The sequence below is a fragment of the Gobio gobio genome (assembly GCF_949357685.1).
Source record: "Gobio gobio genome assembly, chromosome: 10".
In the NCBI taxonomy this organism is placed as follows: Eukaryota; Metazoa; Chordata; class Actinopteri; order Cypriniformes; family Gobionidae; genus Gobio; species Gobio gobio.
The window spans coordinates 22,691,949-22,713,259 of NC_137116.1; the positions used below are offsets into that span (position 1 = coordinate 22,691,949).

General features: G+C 38.0%; 1 protein-coding gene across 9 annotated transcripts in view; it reads right to left on the reverse strand.

Moving 5' to 3' along the window:
* Positions 1 to 21,311, reverse strand: part of ogdha (oxoglutarate dehydrogenase a) — a 135,443-nt gene that overhangs the window by 18,761 nt on the left and 95,371 nt on the right. For all 9 annotated transcript variants that reach the window (XM_079827901.1, XM_079827899.1, XM_079827897.1 and 6 more), the window contains 6 exons: positions 15,250 to 15,400; positions 14,908 to 15,035; positions 14,620 to 14,798; positions 14,425 to 14,496; positions 14,183 to 14,308; positions 13,992 to 14,064 (listed from right to left, as the gene is read on the reverse strand). In XM_079827901.1, the coding sequence (XP_079684027.1) occupies positions 13,992 to 14,064; positions 14,183 to 14,308; positions 14,425 to 14,496; positions 14,620 to 14,798; positions 14,908 to 15,035; positions 15,250 to 15,400 (729 nt within the window). The remainder of the gene's footprint in view (positions 1 to 13,991; positions 14,065 to 14,182; positions 14,309 to 14,424; positions 14,497 to 14,619; positions 14,799 to 14,907; positions 15,036 to 15,249; positions 15,401 to 21,311) is intronic.

The window sequence follows — 21,311 nt, forward strand, 5'->3', positions numbered from 1 at the left end:
GAAGAAGAAGAAGAAGAAGAAGGTGAAGAAGAAGAAGAAGAAGAAGAAGGTGAAGAAGAAGAAGAAGAAGAAGAAGAAGGTGAAGAAGAAGAAGAAGAAGAAGGTGAAGAAGAAGAAGAAGAAGAAGAAGAAGGTGAAGAAGAAGAAGAAGAAGAAGAAGAAGAAGAAGAAGACGAAGAAGGTGAAGAAGAAGAAGAAGAAGAAGAAGAAGGTGAAGAAGAAGAAGAAGAAGAAGAAGAAGGTGAAGAAGAAGAAGAAGAAGAAGAAGAAGGTGAAGAAGAAGAAGAAGAAGAAGAAGGTGAAGAAGAAGAAGAAGAAGAAGAAGAAGGTGAAGAAGAAGAAGAAGAAGAAGAAGAAGGTGAAGAAGAAGAAGAAGAAGAAGAAGAAGAAGAAGGTGAAGAAGAAGAAGAAGAAGAAGAAGAAGAAGAAGAAGAAGAAGAAGAAGAAGAAGGTGAAGAAGAAGAAGAAGAAGGTGAAGAAGAAGAAGAAGAAGAAGAAGGTGAAGAAGAAGAAGAAGGAGAAGAAGAAGAAGAAGGTGAAGAAGAAGAAGAAGAAGGTGAAGAAGAAGAAGAAGAAGAAGGTGAAGAAGAAGAAGAAGAAGAAGAAGGTGAAGAAGAAGAAGAAGAAGAAGAAGAAGAAGAAGAAGGTGAAGAAGAAGAAGAAGAAGGTGAAGAAGAAGAAGAAGAAGAAGAAGGTGAAGAAGAAGAAGAAGAAGAAGAAGGTGAAGAAGAAGAAGAAGAAGAAGAAGAAGAAGAAGGTGAAGGTGAAGAAGAAGAAGAAGAAGAAGAAGAAGAAGAAGGTGAAGAAGAAGAAGAAGAAGAAGAAGGTGAAGAAGAAGAAGAAGAAGAAGAAGGTGAAGAAGAAGAAGAAGAAGAAGGTGAAGAAGAAGAAGAAGGTGAAGAAGAAGAAGAAGAAGGTGAAGAAGAAGAAGAAGAAGAAGAAGGTGAAGAAGAAGAAGAAGAAGAAGGTGAATAAGAAGAAGAAGAAGAAGAAGAAGAAGAAGAAGAAGGTGAAGAAGAAGAAGAAGAAGGTGAAGAAGAAGGTGAAGAAGAAGAAGAAGAAGAAGATGCTTGGCCCCTAATAACGTCGCTTTTACACCAATCCCAGTGGGAGTCCGAATCGATGAAACATTGGAATAACTAGTTATTCAACCCGAACCTTGAACACGTTTCTCAGTGATGCTACTCAGTTTGAGGAACATTATGAGATGTTTCAACTGTAATTCCACCCCATACGCATTAGCAAGTGTACTTCCATCAACAAAACTGTGTGTGTGTGTGTATATGTGTGTCTAATGTATTGCGGTGCATATGTGGGAACTGTATCAATAACAGTGCATACGTTAGCCCAGCTGATGTAAACATTAACATTTGCAAAACCAATCTTGCTCCATCCTTTATCTTTACTCAAAGTTGTAAGAATGACAGACAATCTGCATTAATAGACACAGTTTTAGGTAATACTGCAGCCCACAGTAGTATTTCAGTAAGACAGTAATAACGTGAGTTAGCCAGATACCTACACAATAAACATATTTTAGAGCACAGCGTCTTCTCGACATGATGCTATCCAGTATCCACTGCAGTGTTTGAGGTGGTTCAAATTTTCCCTGGTGTCTGAACACGCAATAAGTGGACGGGCAATATGCTAATGTTTTGTCTTGGCGTCACGATGAAGCGGCTTGCAAATTGTTTGAAAAACAATTTGTTTAATTGACTCAAGAGTCAACTCTTACTTTGATAAAATAACTTTTTATATACGGTGCACTTTCAAAATGTAAAAATGTTTTCATTCACACTATGTTACACACTACATGAAAGGTAATTTTCAAAAATCCATAATAGGGGCACTTTAATGCTAACAAAATGATAACCTTTTACATTGGAGTGTAAAATTAATTTTAAAAGTTGTGGAATCTTACACTGTGTCAAACTAGGCTACTGTATTGTATATGTTTGATTCATGTTGAAGTGTTTGGGACATGGCTTTTAATGGCGAGCCATTCGTTTTTGTAATCAATTTGTATTTAGATTTATCGGCTATCAAATATAAAGAATTATCGGTTATCGATATCAGCCATAATGTTCATATCAGTGCATCCCTAATTTAAGTAAACATTATGTAAAATATACAGAAATTTAATTGCTGAAATTACTTATTTACTATTCAAATTAGCGCGATACAATTTGATATATATGTAATTGCGATTAGCAATTTAAAATGCGATATATTTATTATTTTTACAAACGAAAAGTGTGTGTATACATATATATAACATTTTGTGCTCATACATTAATATGACTAATAATTATTATGATTTAAATTTTTAAATTGTATTATGATTTGATTATTATTGCTAAATAAAAATATTTAACCAAGTAAGAAATATTACTATTACACTAACATTTTCATTATTAAAAATAAAAAATAGAGTATTTAAGAATAAATATAACAATATAATAAATCACTAAATCACTAACAAGACTAAAAATCACTAGAAAGGTCTAAGGATTTATTATAAAATATATTTATTATTATAAAAATCTGTGCTTTTTATCTGTGATGTCAATTTATTCATTTTTGTCAGGAGGTATGCAAAAACGTCCATGTCTTTAATATGAAATATGAGCCTCTTATGCTTCCACTGTGGGAAAAAAACTTCTGTACACTGGAGAAAAACATATGGATTGTCATATACATTCATTTAGAGAGAAGTATTATTTTTCAAATTTTTTACCCAAAATAGGATAGGAGTGAGCACTGCTGGGCACTAAACGCACACTCATGTTTCATTCATACTGGAAGCTCCACATGTGCCTCAGAGAGAAGTAATATAATCCTATAATGTAATAATATAAAAAATAATATAAAGCTAACGCTGTAGCTAAATAAAAAGAACTATATAGGATACTATAAAATAATACATCGTCTGCCTCATTCTGTGATAAGAAGCCACATCGGCTCACAAAAAGGAAATATCAAACACTCGACTGATGATATGAAGCGAGTTAAAACATGTTATTAACGTTTTCTTTTTTTCAGACGAAGCAGCGTTTACTACTGATAACTGAGACGCTCTTCACCAACATGCTGGGCATATATTTATTTAATTAAAATCGCAGCCTTACGCTTTCATAATCGTACATAAGCCAAATCGCGATTGCGGTTCAATTTCGATTAATCGTGCAGCCCTAATACATACATACACATACATATATATTTTAGGGCTGTCAATCAATTAAAAATGTTCATAGCGATTAATCGCACTTGTTGTATCTCATTTATCGTAAAATTAAGCATACACCATTTATCTCATTAAACACATTCAATGAATGACATTATCATCATTTGCTATATCCAGCAAAGTAAACAATCAGAAAACTGTATTTTCTGCAAGCTTGAAGGATCATTGGAGACTCCACCAAAAGGACACCAAATATAAGGAGTCCATATAATTATATTATATAATAAATTTATACCTAAGCACTAGGGCTGCACAATATATCGAAATTATCGAAATATTGCGATATGCATATCGCAACGGCACGTAATTTCTGAATGATTTTAATAGGCTACTTCAACATTGTGAAAAGTGTACGTATATATTTTAGTGTATTTGTATATATTTTATATTTTAATAGACTGTGCAAACAACTTGCTTATGTGACTTGCTTGACGTTAAAAAGAGTTATTAAACGCAATAACTTGCGAAAAACAACTTGCAGTTAGGGGTGCATGATATTCACAAAATGTGATATTGCGATATCGATAATGAATATTGCGATATCTATATAAATTTCGATATTTTTGTGTTTACAGAGCAACAACAACGAGAATTTTTTTTTCCTTTTTTTTTTCATTTTAAATTTATGCATTTGGCAGACGCTTTTATCCAGTGACTTACATTGCATTCAAGGTATACATTTAAATTTTATCAGTTCTTGCTTTCCCTGGGAATCGTACCCATGACCTTGGCGTTGCTAGCACCACGCTCTATTGTTTGAGCTACAGGATAGCAACCTTTTAAACCTTTGTAAAATTACAAAAGTTACGGAAAAAGCATCAAAATAGATTCATTACAAATAAAACAAGTTCTTACAACACAAGGTTTATTTCAACTGACAGTCATATCGGACTGGTACAACATGAATAAATAAATAATAATCATGTCTGGTTGTACAGTAGGGATGCAACAATACAGTTAGTCCACGGTTCAATACATACCTCGGTTTTTGGTTCGGTTCTGATGGTTAGTCACATCAGTTTTTTGCTATTCTATTCTTAGGCGACAGGAACAGAAAGAGGTTAAGACTTTTTTTATAGCAATACTCTTTTTTTATTTTACTTAAAAGACTTGGAAAAACCTTACTTAAACTTAAAACTTTACTTTAAGAAAAACCTTGTACACATTCCTAGTGTATAGTATAATATATAAAAAATATATATATAAAGATTTACAGTGGCAGCTCAGAGCTGTACAGCAGCATACAATTGTATGAATAAATGTACAATTAAAGAGAGAGTTCACTCAAAAATTTAAATTCTGTCATCGATTACTCGCGCTCAAGTTGTTTTACACCTGAATGAAGTTCTTTCTTCTGTTGGACATAAAATATATTTTGAAGAATGTTGGAAACCAGCAATTGCTGGTCCCCATTGTAGGAAATAATAATATGGATGTCAATGGCTACCATCAAATGTCTGGTATTCAACTGTCTGTGTTCAACAGAAGAAATGAATACAGGTTTGGAACAACATTAGAGTGAGGAAATAATGACAAACTTTTAGGTCCCTTTAAGGACAAGCTGCAGCGTGTTCACTACTGCGCTGCTGTCAATTTAAGACCTCTGTGGTCAGTATTAGAAACGATGGCGTCAATAAAACCACACCAATCTGAGCCCGAATCAGACCCAGAACATTTTAGTGAAGATGATCGAGCAGAACCTGTTCAGTCCTAATGAGTAAAGACTGCAGATCTATAGTGATCGCTACTGAATGGCACTTTTACTTTTGTATTTTTAGAACGATTATAGCCAAATATCTGTCGCAAGAACTATTAACCCAAAACACTAAACACTGGCTTTACTATAGTAGCCAAATCACACACAGAACCATGTTTAGCATGCCTGTAGATAAATAATACATAAAAGCTCTAATCAAAGAATCATTTACACTAATGCCAAGTTCGCTGTTGAGATTTTAACGTTAGTGTTTGTAGCGTTAGGTGTTCGTCGGATAACGTTAAGTATGAATAAGCATTTAACAGACTGGTTTGCAGAACAGTGTTGTCATCTGTTTACTTCCTTGCTACAACCTATTACAGGAAAACACATCGATGAAGAATAAATCAGACTTACAGGTTGTGGCCCGTAAACAGCTTCTGTTTGTAAATCCAGCTTTCATGTCAAGCCGTTGTGCATATCCTGCATTGAACTCGCGAACATTGTGAAAGTTTCCCTCCGTGAGATGTGCTGCGGGAGCCCCGCACGTGCCTGTTCCCTTCTGTCTCATACACACGTGCATATAACATGCTGTATGTTAAACGCTCTGCAACGCACCCCCGTCCCTATGAAGGCTGAACAAAGCAAGTACCCCAGACCTGTAATCCGGATGAATATAACAGCGTTTCCTCTGCATCGCGGCAACAACACTCCAGCCTAACTATACCACAACAGCGCCGCGATACAAAATGGCCTCACCCCCCCTATTTAATATTCTCGGAGGAGGGGTTTATGTAAATATTGAGCCTGGTGATGTCACCAACCCTGGAGGAATGTGTGTAGTCGCCTAATGGCCGTTTGCTGTAGTTCTTAGAAATGGATTTCTTTAAAAGCAAATATCTCCCTTTGCTTTAAACTTTGAACGTTGTAACTTTGCAGATGTTGTTTATGCTAAAGCAGCAACATTACACGCTAGCTTAAGTTAGAATAGTGAAATCGTGGTTTACCACCCCTTTAAAACAGTGCATGAGCACGCAAATGAAATGTTTAACCAGCAAGACTTTAAAACGCATTCAAATAATGAACTTTCGTGATTGTGAATAACTATAGTGTTCCATGAGTATAACTCTCTGACACCAGCATTGCAAGCGTGGCTAAACACCCCTTAACTTTAGTGCATATTTGCTCATATAAGCGTGTAGACTGACAGGCACACTCAAACAGAGCCGATATAAACTGAAAGAATATTAATTAATTAAATGCAAAACCACTCATCGTAAAGTGGCTTGTGGTGGTTCTTTCGTCTTCTCCCTGAGCAATACATTTTCTTACTTTTGTGTTCTTTCTTTACTCCACTCCACTCGCTTCGCTCTCTCGTTAGGTCCTTTCTTTTCTTTCACTTTGTTTTGTTGTGCGCTGGTGTGTGCGTCGAGCCAGCCAGACAAGAGTGTGTGTGTGTGTGTGTAGAGCCAGGGAGAAGTGAGAGAGTGACTGTTAGCTTTGGAGCGAGTAGGAGGGACCCGTTAAAAATAAATAAAAAATAGATCCGACAGTGAAAATAGATCCGACTGTCATTTTGTCATAAACAAAATAATTTCATAACATAATTATCGCGAGAAATTCGATAGAATATCAGGCAACGTGATATCACGATAACGATATTAAATTGATATATCGTGCACCCCTACTTGCAGTCTCGCGCTGTCTGCCGTCTGACACAGACTGAAACATGCGCACAAGAAAGCCTCTCTGAAAGCGTGTGCTCCCTTCAGTTCTGTTTCATGCCTTGTTACACACTCAAACTGTCAAATATACACACAGTTATGTCAAAATGGCTCTCTTGATGAGTATTCATGTAAACACAGTCGGTTATGCTTTAAGTGAACAATACTCTGAAAGAAACCGAATGCGTGTCAATAGGATCCGCGCATTAGGTCTTAAAGTGACAGCCTGCTAATACAGTAAACCTGCCGCTGTCTGTCAAACAACAAAAGAAAAAGAGAAAATCACTCAGTGCTCTTGGCTGAATAACCTTTGTAGCTTTATTATGAATCAGTGTATATTTAATTCATGTGAAGACTACTGTTTTTAATTCTTATTTTTATAACAAAGATAAATAAAAAACTAAAATAATCGTCCACCCCTAGTTCAGGTGTCTTTGTTTACCTGGATGTTCTTTATGTTAAGTTTTAGGTTGATATAACTATATATTACCAAGTCAAGCAAAGAGTTTTTGGAATTTAAATATTGGTATTACATTTTTTGTTTGTTTACATTGATGTTAAAATGATATTGTCAGATTTGTGACATTAATTTTTGCTAAAACACTGCTGGTCACAGTCAGAAGTTGTAGCAATGCTTTCTTTTCCCAGAAAGAATGTGGAACACATAAATGGTATCATTCTTAGTTTTTATATAATTTTTTAAATATAATTTAAATAGATTTTGCACACTTAAAGCAATATTGAATCGCATATCAAATATCGCATTATTTAACAAGGTATTGCATATCGCATTTTTTCTTCAATATCGCACAGCCCTACTAAGCACCCATGGAAAAAAATTACCCCCCCCCAAAAAACGTTTCAGAATTCACAGTGACAGCAACAACAACGAGATTGTTTTTATTTTAGACGATACCAAACAGGACCACACGGAGACACCAAAAAACCCCTCCTAAATCAACTGCTTTGACTGCATAAACCTACGATTACTATTCACAACAATGTACACATGACAAATCAAACATTATCCTTCCCGAGTTGGTGTGGAAACAATGCAAATGTACGGTGTCTGTAAGGCAAGGCAAGGCAAGGCAAGTTTACTTGTATACCACATTTCATACACAGTGGCAATTCAAAGTGCTTTACACAGAAATGAAGTTAAAATATTCATAAGTGAATAAAATAAAAATATATAGTATAACAGTTATAATAGGAATTAAAATAAAATAAAAAATAAAGATGAAATCCCCTATCTGGGGTGGAAGAAAATGGAGAGTCAGGTTTACTTAAAAAATATTTGTCAGGTAACTGTGCGTTTAGACAGTACCCTTACAGACAAATCTTCTTGGCCTAACTTGAGGGCGTTCTCTAGATGTTTTACCCGTCAGAGCAGATCTAAATGGGTCTTCCTCGGGAGTACTCAAAAAATATTTGTCAGGTAACGGTGCATTTAAACATTACCCTTACAGACAAATCTTCCTGGACAGGAACACCAGGGCTATCTCTACTTTGTTCGACCGTCAGAGCGGATCTACACGGTCCTTCCTATTACTACCAAGGCTATACAGATCTATCCGTCAGAGCAGATCTAAACGGATCGTCCTCGCGCCGGAGGGATTTCGATTTATCGCTCCCCCGTCTCTTTACCTCTTCCACCCAGTCAGCCTTAAAAAAATAAAATAAAAATAAAAAGTAATTAAAAATAAAAACAAAAACCGGGTTAAATTGAAACACATAATTAAAGTGCAAGCAGTTCGGACAAAGCACAGAGCTCATTCAGTAAATGCATAAGATAAGGTGCAATCAGTCGGACGTACAGTGGCACAGTGCTCATTCAGTAAATGCACAGCTAAACAGATGTGTTTAGTCTGGATTTGAAAATGGCTACTGTTGGAGCACATCTGATCTGTTCAGGAAGCTGGTTCCAGCTATGGCTGGCATAATAGCTAAAAGCAGACTCTCCTTGCTTTGAGTGAACCCTTGGTATTTCTAATTGACTTGATCCTGATGATCTGAGTGATCTGTTGGGTTTGTAATTTATCAGCATATCTGCAATGTATTTAGGTCCTAGGTCATTGAGTGATTTATATACAAGTAATAGTACTTTAAAATCGATCCTGAATATAACTGGAAGCCAGTGTAAAGACCTGAGGACTGGTGTGATATGGTCATATTTTCTGGTTCAGCTCAGAATCCTGGCAGCAATGTTCTGTATGAGCTGCAGCTGTCTAATGGTCTTTTTGGGAAGGCCAGTGAAAAGACCATTACAATATTTTTCAGATGATAGTAAGCTGATTTAGTTATTGCTTTGACATGACTACTGAAACTCAGGTCTGACTCCAAAATCACACCAAGATGATGATTTGATTTTTTGATTTTAGACCTTTAGCCTCAAGATATGCGTTCACCTTGAGAATTTCCTCTTTGTTTCCAAATGTAGTGATTTCAGTTTTGTCTTTGTTTAACTGAAGAAATTTTGGCACATCCAACTGTTAACTTCATCAATGCATTTACATAGAGAGTCAATGGGGCTGTAGTCATTAGGTTTTAGGGCTAAGTAGATCTGGGTGTCGTCAGCATAGCCATTTTGTTATTTTTCATTATTTGGCTCAGTGGGAGCATGTATAGGTTGAATAGGAGTGGTGCAAGAATTGACCCTTGTGGGACTCCGCATGTCATGGATGTCCACTCAGACATATGGTCACCTATACTCACATAATAACCTCTCCCTTCTAAGTATGACCTGAACCATTTGAGGACCATCCCAGAAAGCCTGACCCAGTTTTCCAGCCTGTCAAGAAGTATGTTGTGGTCAACAGTGTCGAATGCAGCACTGAGGTCGAGTAGTACCAGAATTTATGTTTTGGCTGTATCTGTATTGAGGCGAATATAATTTATTATTTTTATGAGCGCTGTCTCTGTGCTGTGATGCGGTCGGAAACCAAATTGAAAATTGTCAAAGTATCCGTTTGAGTTCAAGAATTTGTTCAACTGACTGAAAACAACTTTTTCAATGATCTTGCCTATGAAGAGGAGATTTGAGATTGGTCTGTAGTTGCTCAGTATGGAGTTATCCAGATTCTCTTTTTCAGGAGAGGCTTAACTACTGCGGTTTTAAGGGAGTTTGGAAAAGTCCCAGAAAGAAGTGAGGCGTTTACCACTTCTAGGAGATCTGCTTCTAAACAGTTAAACACACTTTTGAAAAAAGATGTGGGGAGTGTGTCAAGGGCGCAGGTTGATGTTTTAAGGTGCTGTACCGTTTCTTCTAAAATTTTACCATCAATAGCTTCGAAATCTGTCATAGTAACTTTCTGAGGTTGTGGTCTGATCTGACTCACCCCAGAGCAACTCAACGATGTGCTGATCGCATTTCTGATATTATTGATTTTCACGGAGAAGAAGAAAGCAAACTCACTACATTTGCTGTCTGAGAGCATTTCATTGGGAATGTGACTCTGAGGGTTTGTTAGTCTCTCAACAGTAGCAAAAAGAGTGCACGTGTTGTTTATGTTTCTATTTATAATATTTGAAAATATGGTCTGTCTAGCCGTGCCTAGTTCCACATTGAAAGCACGAAGACTGTCTTTATAGATGTTGTAATTAGGGATGCACCGAATCCAGGATTCGGATTCGGCCGAATATTGGGCTTTTTGACGGGGTTCGGTTTCTGCCGAACCTTAGAATTTTTTTCCACCGAACCGAACCTGCACTATGCGCGCTACGCTGGTCAACGTAATGACGCCGCAGTTGATTACGGGAAGGTGTTTGTTTAACAGGTGGATCGTTCGAACGAATGCAATAGGCTGTGAGAGTGAAAAAATTTAACCTGTGAGCAGAAAAAGTGTAGTTTGGCAGTACTTTCAGTTAAAAGAAGGCGATTCAAGTCTAGCAACATGTTCACTTTGCAATGCCGATTTGTCTCGTGGTGGAAAGGACCCCAAACAGTACACAACATCGCCGCTGTTAAAACATTTGCGCATAAGACATCCTAAAGAATACGAGTTGTGCATGAAGGAAGACAGTAGCCAAAACGCATCAACTTCAGGTACGGCAAAGGAAGGACAGTCACAGCTAAAAACTTGTGTTAATCAGACGACCATTACCAGCTTTGCTAGCCCTACACTGAACAAACAGTGGGCTTCAGATCACACACGAGCGAAAGCCATTCATGCAGCAATTGGGAAAATGATAGCCATTGACTTGCAGCCCTATAGTGTAGTGGAAGACAATGGATTCAACGAGCTACTTCATCTGCTTGAGCCACATTACAAAATCCCATCCAGGCGCTTTTTTGCTGACAAAATCATCCCTGAAATGCACGAGTCCATCACTTCCCGCATAAAAGCACACATTGCCGAAGCACATGCTTTTGCATTTACATGTGACATATGGACTTGTGAGTACACTACACAGTCCTACATCAGTGTGACCTCACATTGGATTAATGATGATTTTAAGCGCACACATGCTATTCTTCGATGTGAAGCGTTCGATGGAAGGCACACCGCGTTAAACATTGCAGATGCACTGCAAGAGATTATTAGAGCGTGGGAAATACCTGTTACCAAGTGTCACCTGGTCTTGAGGGACAATGCTGCAAACATTTCATTCCAAGTGCTGGCTGTTTTGCGCACACGCTCCAGTTATGCATCCACGACAGCCTTTTCTCACAACAAAGTGTCTCTGACATGATCGCACTGGTCAGGAAAACTGTTGGTCACTTTAGGCACTCTTCAAGTGCTAAATCAAGGCTTTCTGCTCTAGAGCAGGAGTTTGGGCTGCCAAATCACCATTTAATCCAGGACGTGTCAACACGATGGAATTCGACATATCTGATGTTCGATAGTTTAATAGAACAGAAACGTGCCATAAACATCTACGTGTCGGAGACAGATGGTATGCAACATATTCATGCACAGAGGTGGACTCTGATGGAGGATGTTCTCAAGGTGCTCAGGCCCTTCGAGGAGTTGACTAGAGAAATAAGCGCAGAAAATGCGTGTATATCCACTGTCCTGCCAGCTGTGATGATGTTGAAGCGCTATATCCACAACGAAACAGACGGTCATGGAATCAAGCAGATGAAAACCCGCTTGCTGAAATCTCTGCAGGATAGGTTTAAGGGAAGCGAGCAGAATAGCAACTTAGTTGTGGCAACAAGTCTGGATCCCAGATACAAGGCGAAAATTTGGGGGAGTGAAACAGAACAGTGTCGATCAAAGTTGCTTGTGCAGGAGGCTGTATCCCGTTTATCTGAATCAGATCAAGGCGCATCTGCTAGGCCTACAACTAAAGCAACTGAACAGCCTGAGGAGGAACAAGGCCCGACAGTTAGCACTAAACAACACTGTTCAGGAATCTGGGGCGGCTGGGACGATCTGTACCGCAGCAATACTGAGGCAGTCACATCGGGTGCTGACGCGGAGATGAGCGCTTTTTTCAGCGAGCCTCTGATTCCTCTTAGAGAGGATCCTCTTCTGTGGTGGAAGACAAATAAGCAGCGATTTCCACTGCTGGCAAAAACAGCAAAGGTCTACCTCTGTGTGCCACCAACCTCTGTGCCCAGTGAAAGACTTTTCAGTACGGCTGGGGACATTCGTTCCCACACTCGCAACCGGCTGTCACCTGTTAACGCAGAGCGTCTTGTTTTCCTGAAAGGAAACTCTCATTTCGTGCGAAAGGTTAGAGTTTATAGCTTAATTATTATACAGGAGAGGTGTTTGTGATTTTTCGTAATATTTGGCTACTGTTCTAATCGTAGCCTATACTGTTCTAAACGAAACAACAGCCTACTTTATGTTAATTATTATCCATGTTTATTGAGTAAATGTTCAATAATTCAGTTAAGTCGCCAAACATATTTTGATTAAAAAAAGAAGAAGGAAAAAACACTTTTCTTTGCATTGTTACACTTTTATAGAAAGGTTTTGGTTTGTACTTTATGGGATTATAAATCTAAAAGGCTAATACTGTGGATATTGATTTGGATCTTGAAATAAACAAGCCTGTGGTAATTGTCAAAATAGTTTTTCCCACTTTGTCATCCTGGCATAACGTTGCCTAATCTTTGTTTTTTTTTTATAAAATAAAATACAATGAAAAATACACTGCTGTGGACATTGTTTACTTCATTAATGTGTTTACTGTGTTAATGGACGGGATGGGAGTAGGATTCGGTATTCGGTTTCGGATTCGGCAGAATCTTAACCAGTGGATTCGGTATTCGGCCGAACCCCAGAAATGTGGATTCGGTGCATCCCTAGTTGTAATGGACTACAAGTTTTGTCTTTCGCCACATGCGTTCAGATTTCCTGCATTGTCTTTTCATTAATTGCACTGCTGTTGAGTTTCTCCAAGGTGCTTTTTGTTTGCCACTCTTTTTTCTGACTTTCACAGGAGCAATATCATCAATTACACTCTTAACTTTTGAGTTAAAAGAGTCAAGGAGAAAATCAACAGAGTCTGCAGATATGCTTGGTGTAAGAGATATAGCCTTCATAAACAGCACGCTAGTGTTCTCATTTAAGCATCTCTTTTTGACAGAGACATATCTAGTTTCAAGATCTAGTTTTAAGTACATAAATGCATAATGCGATCAGTGATCTAGATCGCACATACATGGTTTGTTCTTTGTGCATTTATATACCAGACTCTCACACGCTTACTGTACGTCTCCAAAATTGCGCTCTTCAGAAACAAATCGCAGAATACGACAGAGCTTGTATTTTAAAGCAAAGCACACACTGGAATGAATAATTCACTAAAACACAATGTGAGTCACTATTCTCTCTGATATGTGTGATGTAATAAGCCTGGCCTTCTTTACATTAGCGCGGTTTTGGACTGTTTGAATGAAATCGAAGTTTAACAGCTTAAAATTACCTGATCACAAACAGAGAAGCAGAATCTGGTTAAAGAGTTAGAATGGACATTTCCTCCTACCAGGGTTACGGGTGCTTGTAGATGCTCAGTGTGATTGTGATAAACCTCCGACTTATAAGATCATATAACTGCGTGACGAAAATTACGTTAATGACGCAGCTTCACATACTTCTGTAATTTATTTGCGTTAAATTATTTTAACGCGTTAAGGAATTTAAATTAATCGCATGCTTTAACGGTGACAGCCCAAATAAATAAATAGGCCATTAAGATATCGGTATCACCCATGAAAAAAAAATCCATACTGGCTGACCACTAATGAAATTTTAATGAAATTTCCTTCTCATTTGTTTTTTTATCTACGCCATCAACCCAAAGGGGCACAACTGTTCTCTCTAAAATCTTCTCCATAAAAGCAACAGTGAGAAAGAAACAGGTTTCTGACCTGGGAGCATCTGGTCAAAGTTAGACTTGGCCTCCGGATGGCGCAGCAGAGATTTGGGGGTGAAGATAATAAGCTAAAAAAAGAAAATGAATAAATAAACCATAAAAAAATTATAATTGTTCATTTAAACCCCAATAATGCATTTTATGAATTATTGAACGTCCAAGATGCTCTCAGACAGCTGAACTCACAGGTTTCCTGAAGGGAAGAAGGATCTGCCTCCTCATCACATGGAAATAGTTGGCAGGATTTGAACAGTTTACAACAATCCAGTTGCAGTCATACAGCTGACGCACCTCAAAGTCATCAGTGATTTTCTGCAGTCGAAATAAAAGGTACATATTGATATATTCACTCTGGGAACGTCCATGAAATCTTTGTTTATACTAACATCGTATGAACGTTTAGAGACATGTTAGGTAGCCAGTCTTACAGGGTTAGAGTCAGGGTCATCATTGCACATCTGCAGAAAGCGCTCTGGACGTGCAGATGAGTGCTCGGGACCCTGTGAAGGAACAAAATGAAAGAAAATCAGCTTCAGCTCCTTTACTGCTAGTTCACAAAGGTGAGTGTGGAGAGAGAGACAAGTGGAGCATGGCGATAAGAATTGTGGGTAATGCAGCCATACCATCCCCTCCATGCCATGTGGGAGCAGCAAGACGATGCCATTTTGGCGGACCCATTTAGCTTGGCCAGGGCAGATGAACTGGTCTATTATACACTGAGCTGTGTTATGGAAGTCTCCAAACTGGGCCTCCCATAGAACCAGAGCATTGGGACTGGCCATAGCAAAGCCCAACTCAAAGCCTAAGTAAAAGTCACACAGAATGAAAGAAAACAAAAGTTTCTATGAACGTCCTCAACCTTTCAGTTAACTGCAGAGATCATTTAACATGCACTCTGAGCGTTTGAATACCTAGAACTCCATACTCAGACAGAGAGCTGTTGCAGACAGTGTACGGGGCTTGGTTAGGGGACATGTGGTTCATGGGGATGCAAGTCCTCTTGTCCACATTTTGATCGTGGAGAACATGATGACGGTGACTGCAAATGCAACAGGTCAGTGAGCTTAAATCCAAAATAATGCTGCTTTTGATTGTGGCTAAAATAAAATGGTCTATCAAACAGAAAAATGTGCAGTTACTACACAACTACATTTAATAATTATATAATTAAATTCTGACATTTGTTTTGATTGATTGATTGAAAATCAATTCAGTATTCAATATTAAAAATCATTCAATGTTGTTGTTTATACCTGAAAGTTCCTCTCTCCACATCTTGGCCACTGAGACGCACATGGATGCCCTCCTTGAGCAGAGAGCCAAAGGCCATGTACTCTCCCAGAGCCCAGTCCACCATCCTGTTCTTGATCATGTCAGCACGGCCCTTCAGAATACGACTCAGACCTACAAAACATGAAATGTGTGCATATTTATGTACTATTTTGTATGTCTAGTAGATATGTCCCCCGAATCCGCTGTTTAAAAAAACATGTTCATTTGAAAAATGTTTAGCATCGCATCCTGAAGCTCAACACACAGTTGTCTTCATTAAAAAAATAGTGAGACTAATTATACCAGTGCTAATGGCTTTCTTTCTCCCATTGTGGTCTTTGATCTTTAAATTAGCTGAAAATTAAAGTAAAAGCGTGACGTATTCATTGCGTTTTACTGTGAAAATAAAATTCTGTCTTTATTAAAATCAACACATTAATGATTTGTCTCTCATCCACCCGCGACACACCTGCAATTTGTGGAATGTTATTTTTTTATTACTTGACCCACACGACCTGCGGATTATCCGTAGCGCCCGCGGATATAACCGCAAACCGCGCATCACTAATGTCTAGTGTACCTCCATTAGGCATGTAACAGTATAAAATTTTCATGTTGCGATAATTGCTGAAGCTTTTATCATGGTATACAGTATTATCATGATATTTAAATAAGTTGCAAAAAAAGTGTTGTCACTATAACAGGTTTAATAATTTTTAAGTTTGTACAAAAGAATGAGGAAGAGGCAACACTTTACAGTAAGGTCTCATTAGTTAATGTTAGTTAATGCATTATCTAGCATTAAACAATGAGCAACTGCTACATTTGTTACAGAAGTTATTATTATATAATACAACCCCAAATCAGAAAAAGTTGGGACAGTATGGAAAACGCAAAAAAAAAAAAAGACGTGATTTCTAAATTTACTTTGACTTGTATTTCATTGCAGACAATATGAACACAAAATATTTCATGTTTTGTCTGGTCAACTTCATGTCATTTGTAAATATGCATCCTTTCCTGTCATTCAGACCTGCAACACATTTCAAAAAAAGTTGGGACAGGAGCAATTTAGGGCTAGTAATGAGGTAAAATGGTTAAATAATGATGTGATTTGAAACAGGTGATATCAACAGGTGATTGTAATTATGATTTGGTACAAAAGCTAGTCTAATCCTTTAGGAGCAAAGATGGGCAGATGATCGCCAGTTTGCCAACAAATACTAGTCCTTCCAGAAAAATGTGTCTTTTTTTTGTGATTGTTGCGGGCAAAAATCCTTGATTATGCGGCACGTTTTCTTAAAAAATGCAATGAAAAATGCGGGATATTTATGCAATTTTATGCGATAAAATTGCGGGAACTTGCAAAAACTGCGGTTTGATGAGAGAGAAAAAAAGCACTACATCACAGAAAGTGCTGGAATATTTAAGTTCTCATCTTGTTTTATTGAAGACCTTAATAATGGCTCAAATTTACAAAACATTTAGTCAATCAAGTTCTGTAGCTTTACAAAAGGAATATGCTACAACTTCTGAAAAAATTAATAAATAACTTCCTGTTTTACAGATGTCGCTATACAAAACAGACATTTGAGTGCTTCCAATGCACAAAGTGCAATCTCTTAAAGGGTTAGTTCACCTAAAAATGAAAATTCTGTCATTAATGACTTCCCTTTATGTTGTTGGACACAAATTAAGATATTTTAGTTGAATTCCGATGGCTCAGAAAGGCCTCCATTGGCACAATGTACACTCTCAAGACCCATAAAAGGTAGCCTACTAAAGACGTCGTTACAAAGTCCATCTCACTACAGTGGTTCTACAATAACTTTATGAAGCGACGATAATAGTTATTGTGTGCAAAAAAAACTAAATAACGACTTATATAGTGATGACTGATTTCAAAACACAGCATCATGATGCTATGAATCATCGAGTCGATTCATGATTCGGATCGCGTGTCAAACTGCTGAAATACGTGACTTTGGCGATCCAACCCGCTGAATCGACTCATTGATTCATACCGCTTCAAACCGCTGAATTCACTCATTGATTCATAACGCTTCAAACCGCTGAATCGACTCTTTGATTCATAACGCTTCAAACTGCTGAATCGACTCATTGATTCATAACGCTTCAAAGCTTCATGATGCTGTGTTTTGAAATCAGTCAGCACACAGGGAAACTGCTTTGCTCTTTTGCTGTTATTTTTGTTGGCCAATGGGAGTTTGTGCTTCATCATGGTTTCACCGGTATCTATGGTTTCTCCACGGGGTTTGAAGCTTTTCGATGACGTTCGCGTCAGGTAATCACGTCACTTCAAAACGTTCCCATGGCAATAGGCGGAAATGGCGGCTCTTGTGTGAAGTAAACGAAAAATTTTCAACTTTCTGCTAATATATATGACTTTTTTTGCAACGAAAATGCGGGGATTATGAAATCATGATAGCCCTACATATTTTGCACGCGGAAATAGGCAATTCATGCGACGAAAGTGCGGCGTATTTGAAAAAATGCGGCCCCCGCATGAATATGCGGACTTTGGCTGATTATGCGTTAAATCACGCGATCGTATAATCGCGTTTTTCTGGAGGGACTGAAATACGTGAGACAATTATTAAAATGTTTAAAAACAATGTTCCTCAAAGAAAGATAGGAAGAGATTTGGATATTTCACATTCAACAGTGCATAACATAATTAAAAGATTCAAGGAATCTGGAGGAATTTCAGTGCGTAAAGGACAAGGGCGCAAGCCTAAGCTGAACAAGTGATCTCCGATCCCTCAGGCGGCACTGCATCAAGAATCGTCATTCATCTATAAGCGATATCACCACATGGGCTCAGGACTACTTTGGCAAACCTTTGTCGAGTACCACAATACGTAGTTACATCCACAAATGCCAGTTAAAACTGTACTGTGCCAAAAGGAAGCCCTATGTTAACAGTGTCCAGAAGCGCCGTCGACTTCTCTGGGCTCGGAGGCATCTGGGATGGACCATCCCACAGTGGAAACGTGTACTGTGGTCAGATGAATCGGTATTTCAGGTATTTTTTGGGAGGAATGGACGCTGTGTGCTCCGGACCAAAGAAGAAAAGGATCATCCAGACTGTTACCAGCAACAAGTCCAAAAGCCAGGGTCTGTCATGGTATAGGGTTGTGTCAGTGCCCTTGGCAAAGGTAACTTGCACTTCTGTGAAGGCACCATTAATGCTGAAAAGTACATAGAGATTTTGCCATCAAGAAGACATCTTTTGCAGGGACGTCCATGCATATTTCAACAAGACAATGCAAAACCACATTCTGCACACATTACAAAGTCCTGGCTGCGGAGGAAGAGGGTACGGGTACTTGACTGGCCTGCCAGCAGTCCCGACCTGTCTCCAATAGAGAATGTGTGGCGCATTTTGAAGCGCAAAATGCGACAACGAAGACCCCGTACTGTTGCCCACCTTAAGACTTGTTTGCAGGAAGAATGGGACAAAATTACACCTGAAACACTTCATCACTTGGTGTCTTCAGTCCCTAAACGTCTTTTAAGTGTTTTTGAAAAGGAATGGCAACATTACAAAGTGGTAAATGCTTTACTGTCCCAACTTTTTCTGATCTGGGGTTGTACAATTGATCATTGTTAGTTCATGTTAGCTCAGGTTTTGAATTTAATATATATCCGTGTATCATTCATTCAGTCGATTTTTGATTTAATATTGAAAGTAGAAAAATGAGAAAACAGCTAGTTTTTCGTTTTTTTTCTCTCAGAAAAACGAAAAACGAGATTTCGGCTTGATTTTTTGTTTTTCGTTCAGAGGTAGAAAAATGACTAAACATTTTGAATATTCGATTTCTACACGTGGGCGGGAATTATACGCCCCTTTCTGCTGATTGGTCAGCCGAAGATCAAACTATTTCGTCATCGGTTCTTCCTCAGTTCCGCACAGCAGAATAAAAGTCCTGCGCTGCTACAGCTGTACGGAATCTTAACGCGTTTATTGCAGCTACATTTCATATTTTTCTCATCAAACAACCAGACTAACGAATGGCTCGACACAACCCGTACCAGGGCGGGACAGTGCCTAGACAGGGCTTTCGTCTGTTTAGACCAGCGGTTTTAGTCCAAGAAAGTTTAAGGGGTCCGCAAAATAATTTGCTATATCCTACCGTATTTTCCGTAATGTAAAGTTCCGTTTTTTTATCATGAAACATGCCGTGATTTATTCCAAAGTGACTTATATAATGCATTTAACATCAAATAATCGAAATGTTGAACTTTTTATTTTACTGTTTTGAATGAGGGAAAAATTAAGTGATAGCGCCGGCGACTCACGCAATCACATAACGTATCAGTTCTGGCATTGCAGTCTGTTCATTATCAAAATAAAACCGAACATAAAAAAAGTTTGGTTTAATTTAATTTGTCTGTTGTACAATATTAAGGCTATGCAAGTCAGTACTTGCTGTTATTCCAAACTCATATCTTTGCATGTGAAGATGCCGATTTAGCCTATGCGTATGGGACTGGACTGAAATACAAAGCCTTCTTTACATAAATAGTATAATTGCATCCAAATGTTACATTGCAAATATGGAAACTTTGGACCGAATGAAAGATGATCGAGCGATGAGCCCAACGTCGATATGTTTCAATTCAAATAAATTCATTTAGGCTGGTGTTTAAACTAAATGTTGTTTGTAATAAATGGCATAATATTTAGACTATTTTATAAAGGCTAGGCTTCTATGTATATTTTTTATTATATGGCTACTTATATTTTTCATTCTTGTTGTTTTCTGAATACCATTAATTTAAGGATTTGTCATACACCGATGGGAAGGAAAATAGCCTACACGTGTACGTGTTAATAGCGTTTATAATGTATTTTATTTACCGGTATTTTTCTGAATGTATGCTAAAAATAAAATGCAGATTTTACTACAATGCAACGTTCGTGTGTTTCTCTCTCAACATGACCCGGCTTCATGTGAATTACACTTGGTGTGACTTTTCTGGCAAATACGGTCAAATGTGCTTTATTATTACAAAATGCATACGATGCGTTATAGGCTATACACTGTTAATTATCCCCTCCCACATTAACTTTGGGCTTAATCACTGTAATGTCCTGATCGCATTCGCACTCTTTTTATTTATTTATTTTTTAAAGCGGATGCAAATATTTCGTAACATAATCCATGCAACTCGTGCTATATATTCCAAGCGCTAACTAATTATTCAGGCCAAAATTAATGTGGTGGGGGCAATGAACACAATGTTTTTTGTATGTGTGTCTGTGTGCACACAAAAACTTATTGTATATTCATTGCCTCCATCCTATGATTTTTATAATCGACCGTCGCTATTTGCCAGAAAATAAGGCAACCAGGGTAGGCTATGACAGCCATCATATATCCTGCCATACCCAGCTGATGCGAAGTGTATGTGAATTTATATCTACACAGGAGAAAGCCCTGTCTAGGCTCTGCCCCGGGACGGGTTGTGTCAAGCCATTCGCTAATCTGATTGTTTTATGAATAAAAGATTAAATGTAGCTGGAATAAACGCATTAAGAACCCGTAGCAGCAGGACTATTATTCTGCTGTGCTGAACTGAGGAAGAACTGATGACGGAACAATTTGATCTTCGGCTGACCAATCAGCAGAAAGGGGCGTATAATTCCTGCCCATGTCTAGAAATCGAATATTCAAGCCGTTTATTAATTTTCCACCTCTGAACGAAAAATGAAAAATCAAGCTGAATTCTTGTTTTTCGTTTTGTTTAAAAAATGAAAAAGGAGCCGTTTTTTGTTTTTTAATACCCGTTTCTATAAGGAAAATCGAATGAACGAAAAAGTACACGGACCGATCTGCAGCCTCTCTGTCAATGAAGTCCAATCTGATACTCTTCAGAAAATGAGCTGTAACTGAATATTTGTCACACAAACATGAGGCATGTGTCTAAAGCAGACTGGTAGATCTTTATCACTGTCCTGGTAGCTCTCAATAAATAACCGAAAAATAAGTAACAACATGTAACAAGTAGAATTAGG